The following is a 13676-nucleotide window of genomic DNA, read 5'->3' as shown; positions in this document are numbered from 1 at the left end:
TTATATTTTTGCCCCCAATTTTTTATTTTTCCAAGGGTAAGAGAAGAAATTGGACCTCAAAAGTTGTTGTCCAATTTGTCCCGAGTACGCTGATACCCCATATGTGGCAGTAAACCACTGTTTGGGCGCATGGGAGAGCTCGGAAGGGAAGGAGCGCCGTTTGACTTTTCAATGCAAAATTGACAGGAATTGAGATGGGACGCCATGTTGCGTTTGGAGAGCCACTGATGTGCCTAAACATTGAAACCCCCCACAAGTGACACCATTTTGGAAAGTAGACCCCCTAAGGAACTTATCTGGATGTGTGGTGAGCACTTTGACCCACCAAGGGCTTCACAGAAGTTTATAATGCAGAGCCATAAAAATAAAACAAAATTTTTTTCCCACAAAAGTACGCTGATACCCCATATGTGGGGGGGAACCACCGTTTGGGCGCATGGGAGGGTTCGGAAGGGAAGGAGCGCCATTTGGAATGCAGACTTAGATGGAATGGTCTGCAGGCGTCACATTGCGTTTGCAGAGCCCCTAATGTACCTAAACAGTAGAAACCCCCCACAAGTGACACCATTTTGGAAAGTAGACCCCCTAAGGAACTCATCTTGATGTGTTGTGAGAGCTTTGAACCCCCAAGTATTTCACTACAGTTTATAACGCAGAGCCATGCAAATAAAAAATATTTTTTTTTCCACAAAAATTATATTTTAGCCCCCAGTTTTGTATTTTTCCAAGGTTAGCAGGAGAAATTGGACCCTAAATGTTGTTGTCCAATTTGTCCTGAGTACGCTGATACCCGATATGTGGGGGGGAACCACCGTTTGGGCGCATGGGAGGGCTCGGAAGGGAAGGAGCATCATTTGGAATGCAGACTTAGATGGATTGGTCTGCAGGCGTCACATTGCGTTTGCAGAGCCCCTAATGTACCTAAACAGTAGAAACCCCCCACAAGTGACCCGATATTGGAAACTAGACCCCTCAATGAACTTATCTAGATGTGTTGTGAGAACTTTGAACCCCCAAGTGTTTCACTACAGTTTATAACGCAGAGCCGTGAAAATAAAAAATCTTTTTGTTTTCCCACAAAAATTATTTTTTAGCCCCCAGTTTTGTATTTTCCCAAGGGTAACAGGAGAAATTGGTCCACAAAAGTTGTTGTCCAATTTGTCCTGAGTACGCTGATACCCCATATGTTGGGGTAAACCCCTGTTTGGGCACACAGGAGAGCTCGGAAGGGAAGGAGCACTGTTTTACTTTTTCAACGCAGAATTGGCTGGAATTGAGATCGGACGCCATGTCGTGTTTGGAGAGCCCCTGATGTGCCGAAACAGTGGAAACCCCCCAATTATAACTGAAACCCTAATCTAAACACACCCCTAACCCTAATTCCAACGGTAACCCTAACCACACCTCTAACCCTGACACACCCCTAACCCTAATCCCAACCCTATTCCCAACTGTAAATGTAATCTAAACCCTAACCCTAACTTTAGCCCCAACCCTAACTGTAGCCCCAACCCTAACCCTAACCCTAATCCTAGCCCTAACCCTAGCCCTAACCCTAACCCTAGCCCTAACCCTAGCCCTAACCCTAGCCCTAGCCCTAACCCTAGCCCTAACCCTAGCCCTAGCCCTAACCCTAGCCCTAACCCTAGCCCTAACCCTAGCCCTAACCCTAACCCTAACCCTAGCCCTAGCCCTAACCCTAGCCCTAATGGGAAAATGGAAATAAATACATTTTTTTTTATTTTTCCCTAACTAAGGGGGTGATGAAGGGGGGTTTGATTTACTTTTATAGCGAGTTTTTTAGCGGATTTTTATGATTGGCAGCCGTCACACACTGAAAGACCCTTTTTATTGCAAAAAATATTTTTTGCAATACCACATTTTGAGAGCTATAATTTTTCCATATTTTGGTCCACAGAGTCATGTGAGGTCTTGTTTTTTGCGGGACGAGTTGACGTTTTTATTGAAAACATTTTTGGGCACGTGACATTTTTTTATCGCTTTTTATTCCGATTTTTGTGAGGAAGAATGACCAAAAGCCAGCTATTCATGAATTTCTATTGGGGGAGGCGTTTATACCGTTCCGCGTTTGGTAAAATTGATAAATCAGTTTTATTCTTCGGGTCAGTACGATTACAGCGATACCTCATTTATATCATTTTTTTATGGTTTGGTGCTTTTATACGATAAAAACTATTTTACAGAAAAAATAATTATTTTTGCATCGCTTTATTCTCAGGACTATAACTTTTTTATTTTTTTGCTGATGATGCTGTATGGCGGCTCTTTTTTTGCGGGACAATATGACGCTTTCAGCGGTACCATGGTTATTTATATCTGTCCTTTTGATCGCGTGTTATTCCACTTTTTGTTCGGCGGTATGATAATAAAGCGTTGTTTTTTGCCTCGTTTTTTTTTTTTTTTCTTACGGTGTTTACTGAAGGGGTTAACTAGTGGGCCAGTTTTATAGGTCGGGCCGTTACGGACGCGGCGATACTAAATATGTGTACTTTTATTGGTTTTTTTTTTTTATTTAGATGAAGAAATGTATTTATGGGAACAATATTTTTTTTTTTCATTATTTTGGAATATTTTTTTTTATTTTTTTTACACATTTGGAAATTTTTTTTTTTACTTTTTTACTTTGTCCCAGGGGGGGACATCACAGATCAGTGATCTGACAGTGTGCACAGCACTCTGTCAGATCACTGATCTGATAGGAGTGCAGGCTGCTTCACAGTGCCTGCTCTGAGCAGGCTCTGTGAAGCCACCTCCCTCCCTGCAGGACCCGGATCCGCGGCCATCTTGGATCCGGGGCTCGAGCAGGGAGGGAGGTGAGGAGACCCTCGCAGCAACGCGATCACATCGCGTTGCTGCGGGGGGCTCAGGGAAGCCCGCAGGGAGCCCCCTCCCTGCGCGGTGCTTCCCTGTACCGCCGGCACATCGCGATCATCTTTGATCGCGGTGTGCCAGGGGTTAATGTGCCGGGGGCGGTCCGTGACCGCTCCTGGCACATAGTGCCGGATGTCAGCTGCGATAAGCAGCTGACACCCGGCCGCGATCGGCCGCGCTCCCCCCGTGAGCGCGGCCGATCGGCTATGACGTACTATCCCGTCCAGGGTCAGATAAGCCCAGGGCACCTCGACGGGATAGTACGTCTAAGGTCACAGAGGGGTTAAATCTCATGTATCATGAGATTTTGTCTAACAACCTCCTTCCCTCAGTAAGAGCATTGAGGATGGGTCGTGGCTCGGTCTTCAGCATGACAATTACCAGAAACACACAGCCAGGACAACCAAGGAGTGGCTCCATAAAAAGCATTTCAAGGTCCTGGAGCGGCCTAGCCAGTCTCCAGTCCTGAACCAAACAGAAAATCTTTGGAGGAAGCTGAAACTCAATGTTGCCCAGGGACAGCCCCGAAACCGGAAAGATCTGGAGATCTGTATGGAGAAGCAATCCAAAATCCCTGCTGCAGTTTGTGCAAACTTGGTCAAAAACTACAGGAAACGTCTGATCTCTGCAATTGCAAACAAAGTTTTCTGTACCAAATATTTAGTTCTGCTTTTCTACTGTATCAAATACATATTTCATGCAAAAAAATGCAAAATTATTTAAAAAAAAAAATCATACAATGTGATTTTCCTTTTTGTTTTAAGATTCTGTCTCTCATAGTTGAAATGTACCTACGATAAAAATTACAGACCTCTCCATTCTTTGTAGGTGGGAAAACTTGCAAAATTATCAGTGTATCAAATACTTATTTTCCCCATGTTATGTTGAAGCATTTCAGAGAGAGCATACCCTACTTTGAATGGTGGACCTGGGACTAGGAGTCTTGGATGACTAGTCTGAGGAGGGTCACAGGTGGCTTTTCCCTTCCCCTCTCCCATGGACACACAGGCTCTCTCCATGTGTGTGAATAGTGATATGTGTCAGTCTAATGGAGGGGAACAAGAAGCGGCTGCCTCAGACTAGTCGTCCAAGACACAGGGGCTCTGGCCGGCTTTTCAAAGTATGCCTTCTCTGGTCCGCACCAGCGTTTCAAAGACCAATACACACGGCTGCAGTAATGCGCCCAGTGTCTGATTTATGTTGCCTGTGGTTTGGGCAGCATGGATCTCCTATCAAGTTCCCTTTAAGATTAGTAGGGGGGTTTAAAGGCTCGCCCCCATTTATTAAGTGATTTCATATCACTATAACATGATGGGAACATCCCATTAGGAGTTGATGTAGTAATCAGGTTTTAAAAGGGATATTTAAAAAAGGTCCAAACTAACTAGCAACCACCTAAATGGGTTCCTAGGCCTCATTCAGATATCCATTAAAGTACGGTTTGAGTATGGGCCAAGGTTCACGGACCGGAGCTTGGTCTCCTGACCCAACAGTCTCAGGTTTAGATGAGGTGTTGAGTTCGGGTCAGGAGACATGCATCCAGTCCGTACTCAGACTAAAACATTTAGTAAATTACAAGAGAAAGTCTAGTCAAACTAAATCTACCTAAAAGTATGACTTACCAATCATTTCCAACATTACCTACATCCAGTGCTAGGCCACAACTAAAGCCTGTATTCACCTTACCACCTGAGCAGTACTGCTGGCATGAGCTACAGGGCAGCAGAGCAAGAAATAACTGCCAACAACTGACTAAGTCGGCGCTACTGGGGGAAAATAAGTATTTGATACACTGCCGCTTTTGCAAGTTTTCCCACCTACAAAGAATGGAGAGGTCTGTAATTTTTATCATAGGTACACTTCAACTGTGAGAGACAATCTGAAAATGAAAAAAAAAAAAATCCAGAAAATCACATTGTATGAATTTGAAATAATTAATTTGCATTTTATTGCATGAAATAATTATTTGATACAATAGAAAAACAGAACTTAATATTTGGTACAGAAACCTCTCTTTGCATTACAGACATCAGATATTTCCTGCAGTTCTTGATCAAGATTGAACACACTGCAGTAGGGATTTTGGCCCACACCTCCATATAATTTTAGATTTCTGGGCTGTCGCTGGGCAACATTGAGTTTCAGCTTCCTCCAAGGATTTTCTATTGGGTTCAGGTCTGGGGACTGGCTAGTCCACTCCAGGACTTTGAAATGCTTCTTATGAAGCCACTCCTTAGCTGCTCTGGCTGTGTTTCAGGTCATTGTCATGCTGGAAGAACCGGCCATGACCCATCGTCAATACCCTTACTGAGGGAAGGAGGTTATTGCCAGAAATCTCGTGATATATGCCCCATCCATCTTCCCTTCAATACGGTCCAGTCATCCTGTCCCCTTTGTAGAAAAGTACCTCCAAAGAATGAGGTTGCCTACACTATGCTTCACGGTTGGGATGGTGTTTTTGGAGTTGTACTTATCCTTCTTCCTCCAAACAGGGTGAGTGGAGTGGATACCAAAAAGTTCTATTTTGGTCTCATCTGACCACATGACCTTCTTCAATACCTCCTCTGGATCATCCAGATAGTCATTGGTAAACTAAGTGGGCATGGACATGCGCTGGCGTGAACAGGGGACACGCATGTCGTGTAGGATTTTAATCCATGACTGCGTAGTGTGTTACTAACGCTAATGTTTGAGACTGTGGTCCCAGCTCTCTTCAGGTCATTGATCAGGTCCTCCTGTGTAGTTCTGGGCCTATTCCTGATCTTTCTCAGAATCATCCTTACCCCACAAGATGAGATCTTGCATGGAGCCCAGACCAAGGAAGATTGACAGTCATCTTGTGTTTCTTATATTTTTTAAATAATTGCTCCAACAATTGTTGCCTTTTCAACAAGCTGCTTGCCTATTGTCCCTGGTGTCTTTAGGTTATGTGCACACGTTGCGGAACGGTGTGTGGATTTTTCTGCACTGATTTTGGTAATCCACAGGAAATCCGCACTGCGGATTTACAGCGGTTCTTGTGCGAATTCCCATTAAGGAGCAGGTGTAAACTGCTGCGGAATCCGCACAAAGAATTGACATGCTGCAAAATAAACAACGCTGTGTTTCCGCATGGTTTTTTCCGCAGCATGTGTACTGCGGATTTTGTTTTCCATAGGTTTACATGGTACTGTAAACTCATGGAAAACTGCTGCGAATCCGCAGGGCCAATCCACTGCGGATCTGCAGCAAAATCCGCAGCTTGTGCACATACCCTTAGACAGGTCTTTGGCCTTGGCCATTGTGGGGAGGTTGGAGTGTGATTGTGTGTAGGTGTCTTTTATACAGGTAATGAGTTCAAACAGGTGCAATTAAGGTAATGAATGCAGAGTAGGAGGGCTTCAAATCACCACATGCGGGTGCATCCGCATACAACGCATGTCCCTGTGTACCCAATGTTAAATATAGGTACGCAGGACACATACAGAAGCAGGCAGAGCCTGGGCGGCGCTTCAGGGAGGATGAACGCAGCAATCCGCAGCCCTCCTGAACGCAAATGTGAACCTAGGCTAAGTGAGCAAAATTAATCAATAAATAGCATATGCCGCTTATATATTACTTTATCAGAAAAGGGCTAAAGTACATGGAAAGCAGTAGCAGGGCCCAAATTCAACCCATTTTTACAAGGTTTTAGTTTGGAAACCTCCAAATGGTTGCCTCAAATTCAGAAAGCAGACACCACATATGCATGCATATGGAAAAAGCAAACATGTAAAAGTGACTAACAATTATCATCGCAAAAATTAATTTGCATACAAGTCAGACATTTCAGAGATTTCTAAAACTTAACATGGACAAAACAGAATTCATCATCTTTCCCCCCATCTCACGTGACCCCCCCCCAACGAACCTATCCATTACAGTAAACGGCTGCCCACTCTCCCCAGTCCCACAAGCTCGCTGTCTCGGGATAATCCTTGACACTGATCTCTCCTTCAAACCGCATATCCAAGCCCTTTCCACTTCCTGCCGCCTTCAACTCAAAAATATTTCACGGATCCGTACATTCCTCAACCAAGAATCTGCAAAAACCCTAGTCCATGCCCTCATCATCTCCCGACTTCACTACTGCAACCTCCTGCTCTGTGGCCTCCCCTCTAAGGGTACCGTCACACTGAAACGACGCTGCAGTGATACGACAACGATGTCGATCGCTGCAGCGTCGCTGTGTGGTCGCTGGAGAGCTGTCATACAGACAGCTCTCCAGCGACCAACGATCCCGAAGTCCCCTGGTAACCAGGGTAAACATCGGGTTACTAAGCGCAGGGCCGCGCTTAGTAACCCGATGTTTACCCTGTTTACCAGCGTAAAAGTAAAAAAAAAAAAAACACTACATACTTACCTACCGCTGTCTGTCCCCGGCGCTGTGCTTCTCTGCACTCCTCATGTACTGGCTTTGAGCACAGCGGCCGGAAAGCAGAGCGGTGACGTCACCGCTCTGCTTTCTGGCTGACCGACGCTCACAGCCAGTACAGGAGGAGTGCAGAGAAGCACAGCGCCGGGGACAGACAGCGGTAGGTAAGTATGTAGTGTTTTTTTTTTTTACTTTTACGCTGGTAACCAGGGTAAACATCGGGTTACTAAGCGCGGCCCTGCGCTTAGTAACCCGATGTTTACCCTGGTTACCAGTGAAGACATCGCTGGATCGGTGTCACACACGCCGATCCAGCGATGTCCACGGGAGATCCAGCGACGAAATAAAGTTCTGGACTTTGTTCAGCGACCAACGATCTCCCAGCAGGGGCCTGATCGTTGGTCACTGTCACACATAACGATTTCCTTAACGATATCGTTGCTACGTCACAAAAAGCAACGATATCGTTAACGATATCGTTATGTGTGAAGGTACCTTTACTGGTGGGCCCTTGGCAAGCCAGTCAGACACTGGCTGCAAACGTGAGACGAGTGTTCTTCCTCTGTGCTCCGATCTTCTCGCATGAGAGAACCACAGCACAGATGTGGAGGAGACGGAGAAAGTACGGTAATTTCTCCCTTTCCTCCATTGCCTGTCTTGGTGTACGTCATCCCAGTGCAGTCCGATGTCTCACATGCACACGGACTTGCATTGGTGCATGAGGTCCGATCAGATGAACTCACAGCATGTTGCGATTGTTCTAATGCCAAATCTGCATGAGAAAATAATTGCTGATCTGCACTGCCCCATAGTATAACATTGGGTCAAGTGCTATCTGAAAAATGATTGCATAGCACTTGGCCCTGTTATACGCTAGTGTGAGTGAACCTTTACGGTGCAAAAAGGTCCGAGATCAGACCATAATGCATGTAGGCTGACCTGAGCGTTAAAGCCTCATAGACACACATGATGCCATCACCCTGGAGTAGGGAGACCCAAAGCCAGTTTGTGCATTGCAGTCCGGTCTTAGATTGATTGACACGCACATCCCCCCTCCTATGGAACGCTCTTCCACAACATATCAGACTCTCTCCCACCATGGAAACCTTCAAAAGGAACCTGTAGACCTACCTCATCCGACAAGCCTACAACCTGAAGTTGCCACCGATCCACCAAACCGTGGCACGACCAGCTCTACCCTCACCTATTGTATCCTCATCCATCCCTTGTAGCTTGTGAGCCCCCTTGGTCAGGGTCTTTGCTCCTCCTGTACCAGTCGTGACCTGTATTGATTAAGATTATTCTACTTGCTTTTTATTATATATACCCCTCCTCACATGTAAAGCGCCATGCAATAAATGGCGCTATAATAATAAATACAACCTTGGATACACAAAGAAATGCCTTCAGCTTTTGAGCGTTCTGAACGCTTGATGACAAAATTACAGATGTTCAATTCTAAGGGTATGGAACACATGGAGGTTTTATTTATTTTTTTCTTCGAGGCAAAGATGACATTTAGGCAAGCCAACAACGTGCTACCGTTCACAAGAACGCCTTTATTGGCCCTTGTACACATGCCAGTGATTGGATTGTGTAGGTTGGTATAAAAAAAAAAAAAAAAAAAAAAAAAATCAGCACATCACTGAGTAAACGGGATCTTTTGCCAAAAACATGAAGTTGTTTGTGGACAGAACAATAGTACGAACAGTCACTGCTCGCGTCAGTTACTTGCCCTGTATAAACAACCACCAATTGACATAAATGGTTGTTTATCACTCGTTAACGGGACGGAATTGGCTCGTCTTAACAGACAAAGAGTGAATGCACATCCTCACCAAAGCGAGCCACGGTAGGCCAGCCTAATATAGGCCAGAATTATTAGGTAAGGAAGTTTACATGTTCTGGCCATGTTACCCGAAATATTTATAGAGCGACACTATTAATAAGTTCCTCTGGATAAGTCCAGAGGAGACGCTGGGCTGCGGCACAACTGGACAGCGAAAAGCCTGCATTTATTGCTGAACGACACGTCCTACAAGACAATAAAACGAATGGTGCATAAATATTCACACTGGGATGTAACATTTCTTTAACGCCGTCAGTTCTATCTATTTTCATTTACTCATAACCAATGTCCTAAACACCATTATGTGATGGAATGCAGCACAGACAAAGGGGGTCTGACTGCAGTGCTCCGGATAGAAGGATCCAGCGCTGATAAAGTGGTCACGAGCCATTGTGTGCTGCCATATAACAGTCCACTCCGTGATCCGGGCACAGGAGCCGCTGCCATATAACAGTCCACTCCGTGATCCGGGCACAGGAGCCGCTGCCATAAAACAGTCCACTCCATGATCCGGGCACAGGAGCCGCTGCCATATAACAGTCCACTCCATGATCCGGGCACAGGAGCCGCTGCCATAAAACAGTCCACTCCATGATCCGGGCACAGGAGCCGCTGCCATAAAACAGTCCACTCCATGATCCGGGCACAGGAGCCGCTGCCATATAACAGTCCACTCCGTGATCCGGGCACAGGAGCCGCTGCCATAAAACAGTCCACTCCGTGATCCGGGCACAGGAGCCGCTGCCATGTAACAGTCCACTCCGTGATCCGGGCACAGGAGCCGCTGCCATGTAACAGTCCACTCCGTGATCCGGGCACAGGAGCCGCTGCCATATAACAGTCCACTCCGTGATCCGGGCACAGGAGCCGCTGCCATATAACAGTCCACTCCATGATCCGGGCACAGGAGCCGCTGCCATGTAACAGTCCACTCCATGACCCGGGCACAGGAGCCGCTGCCATGTAACAGTCCACTCCATGACCCGGGCACAGGAGCCGCTGCCATATAACAGTCCACTCCGTGATCCGGGCACAGGAGCCGCTGCCATAAAACAGTCCACTCCATGATCCGGGCACAGGAGCCGCTGCCATATAACAGTCCACTCCGTGATCCGGGCACAGGAGCCGCTGCCATAAAACAGTCCACTCCGTGATCCGGGCACAGGAGCCGCTGCCATGTAACAGTCCACTCCGTGATCCGGGCACAGGAGCCGCTGCCATGTAACAGTCCACTCCGTGATCCGGGCACAGGAGCCGCTGCCATATAACAGTCCACTCCGTGATCCGGGCACAGGAGCCGCTGCCATATAACAGTCCACTCCATGATCCGGGCACAGGAGCCGCTGCCATGTAACAGTCCACTCCATGATCCGGGCACAGGAGCCGCTGCCATGTAACAGTCCACTCCATGACCCGGGCACAGGAGCCGCTGCCATGTAACAGTCCACTCCATGACCCGGGCACAGGAGCCGCTGCCATATAACAGTCCACTCCATGATCCGGGCACAGGAGCCGCTGCCATAAAACAGTCCACTCCATGATCCGGGCACAGGAGCCGCTGCCATATAACAGTCCACTCCGTGATCCGGGCACAGGAGCCGCTCCAGTGTAAACACCGGGTTATTTCTGGAGTGGAAGGTTGGGGAGATACAACTCTTCAGGCTGTAATGCGATCTATATTCCACCAAGACAAGCTTGCTTTTGTACAGATCAGCTGCTCCTCAGAATACTACACAACCTGCCAGCTCAGCTATTCATTGGCTTAACTCTTCCCTGCCTGGCATTTCAATCACAAGTAACCCGACACCCTATAAAGAAAAGCCCGACTGTTCTGGGGAACCTGCACCGATACTAATCATTACAATGTGTGCCCAGAGTTACAGGCGGAGATCTGGGGGTGTACAGACATAGCACTACACCAGCCCAAACAGTCACACTGGGGTCTGCTGCTGCTGCACCATTGTTTGTGTTTAATGTGGAAAAGACAAAGAAAGCTTGTTTACAATAAACAAAAATACATAATAAACACTTGAGGTATACAAGCCACAGGACAAAGCCGTACTGGGGATCTGGGCACATCGCACATACGAGGAGGATACAGCCATGTATATATGTATACGCTGTCCTTCATGTTAGCTGACATTCTATCCACAGGAAGGGACAGCAGGAGATAGTGTGGGACTACAATGGAGTCAGAAACCATTACTGTACACTCTGCACAGTCAGGAGTGGAGACAAAGGGAAGGATGAAGGCCCAGGCAGGAGACTGTGCCCATGTACTAGGTGCCCAGCACCCAGACGCCACTGACTGACACGGCAGCAGGTGTAGACGTGCACCACTAATGCTGCCATGTCCAGCTGACTGTAAGCTCATAGGCACAGGATCAGCCGGGGAAGTGTGCGACTGCCAGACCACATACCGACCCGGAGTACCGGGGGGCACAGAGACAAGAGCAATGCTGGGGAGAAGGGAATGGGGGGGCACGAAGGCGAGCAATATTGGGAAGAAGGGTCGGCATAGAGACAGCAAGCATAGGGGGGCACTGAGACTAGAGCAATACTGAGGAGGGGGACACAGATGGGAAAAATACTGGGGGGAGCACAGAGTAGAGGAGTACTGGGGGAGAGCAATATTAAGAAAAGGGGGCCCAAAGACCACAATACTGGGGGGCACACAGACAAAAGCAATATTGGGACAAGGGAGCACAGTATAGAGAGTAGGGTAGTACTGGGGGGAGCACTATTAGGACAAGGGGGCATACAGACAGGATGAGTACTGGTGGCACAGAGGAGAGCAATATGGGGAGAAGGGGGCACATACACAACAATACTGAGGGAACAGAGACAAGGGTAGTGGTGGGAGAGAAATACTGGGGGGGCACAAAGACAACAATACTGGGGGGCACAGACAAGAGGAGTACTGGGGGAAATACTGGGGGGGCACAGAGACAAAATGAGTACTAGGGGAATACTGGGGGGCACAGAGACAAGAGGAGTACTGAGAGGAGAGAAATACTGGGGGGCACAGGGACAACAATAATACTGGGGGGTTGGGGGGCACAGAGACAAGAGTACTATGGATGGGGGGCACAGACAAGAGGAGTAGTAGTGTTGGGGGGCACAGAGCCCAGACGGTGCTGGAGCAGGGCAGACAATCCTGATTACCTCTGTCTGGCTTCATCCTCTCGGCGGAGTCACAGGAGGCCTTCATGCCGGCTCGTCCTCCTCCTCTGTGGGGGGCACTTTTGTTAGGAGCAGTCGCACATCGGTGCAGGCCTGTGCCCAGCTGCCCCCCTGTGCCCACACTGCCCCTTCGCAGCCTATTTATACTCTGCGGGCAGCTCTCATCACACAGACAGGGCAGCCGCGGGCTGTGCGATCGGCGGGTGACTCACCCGATAGGGTCACCGCCAGACACTGCCCGTCTGGTTAGTGCCTACAAGGCGGACCCTGCCATCCGCACAGCTGATTCCTGCCCCCTCCTCCTCCTCCTCCTCCCCGCCAGGTCACAGCTGACACATTGTCACTCCAGTTAATCAATAAGCGATCAGCAATGGCGCCGATCAATCGGGTGACTGGCGGCTGGAAGGATCGGTCACAGGATCGGTCACAGGGCCTCAGTGCCGCCCCTCGGGGTAACCCCGGTGACCTGGCCCCGCTTCCCCCACCCGGCTAATCCCACTGCCATCCTCCCTCTCCCGGCATCGTCTCCCCTCCCGCTACATGGAAGCCAGCCTCTGCCCAATGCCTTCCCAAGGCTCGATCCGCTGCACCATCTCCCCTGCCCGGCACTGTGGGGCCCCCGCCTGTCCTCCTCTCCCCCTGGCCTCACTGCGAAGGGCCACTGCCCGGACCATGAGCGCCCCCCTGGGACATGGGAGGTTACGGAGGAGTCGGGAGCCTGCACTCATCAACTTGTCAGCGAGTGTCCGCACAGCCGCCTGCTGTCACCCGCTGACCCCACCACCCTCCTCACTGTCTCCCGACTGTCACAACACTGTCTAATGCCGCAGCCCGACGGGTCACGTGTCCCAACAACAGCCAATCCCCTGTCGTCGTCACTTCCTCTGGCACTTGAGGCTCCGCCAGGAACCGCGTTGCCGTAGTAACGAGACCGTGAGAACCCTTCGGTGCTGCGAGCATGGTGCGGGGCCCACAGCGCTGCGCCTGGCGCAGATAAAGGATGTATGCACCTTATACACGGAGGCGGCACACTGAGGCATAGGGCTATAGTGTACGGTCATAAAAGATAGAGTGATGGGCAGCGCATGCGTGCCAGGAGCTGCTGGAGTCCGAGGCTGCGGTCTGTGTGGTGGTATTGTGCTGGGTCACGGGGATGCAGAGTTCAGGGCGCCTCACATAAGGCCTCGTTCACACGTTCAGTATTTGGTCCGGTTTTTTTTTACATTACGCCGGTGTCACACTTGCGAGTACAATGTGAGTCTCTCGCCTCAATACCCGGCACTGCCGCCGGCACTCTGGAAAGGAGCGTTCAGCAGCATAGAAATACATACAGCCGCACGCTCCGGTCCCGAGTGCCGG

General features: G+C 48.9%; 1 protein-coding gene across 2 annotated transcripts in view; it reads right to left on the bottom strand.

The window, feature by feature from the left end:
* ATOSA (atos homolog A) overlaps positions 1-13350 on the bottom strand; it is a 90132-nt gene extending 76782 nt beyond the window's left edge. The window contains exon 1 of one of the 2 annotated variants that reach the window (XM_069765972.1): positions 12300-13350. In XM_069765972.1, coding sequence (XP_069622073.1) covers positions 12300-12345 — 46 coding nt within the window. In that variant the 5' untranslated portion in view covers positions 12346-13350. The remainder of the gene's footprint in view (positions 1-12299) is intronic. The other variant, XM_069765973.1, reaches the window with a different exon arrangement.
* Between the last annotated feature and the right edge of the window lie 326 nt (positions 13351-13676).

The sequence above is a fragment of the Ranitomeya imitator genome, chromosome 4 (assembly GCF_032444005.1).
Source record: "Ranitomeya imitator isolate aRanImi1 chromosome 4, aRanImi1.pri, whole genome shotgun sequence".
In the NCBI taxonomy this organism is placed as follows: Eukaryota; Metazoa; Chordata; class Amphibia; order Anura; family Dendrobatidae; genus Ranitomeya; species Ranitomeya imitator.
Note: the sequence above shows the minus strand (reverse complement) of the source record. Positions and strands in the feature narration are given on the sequence as shown.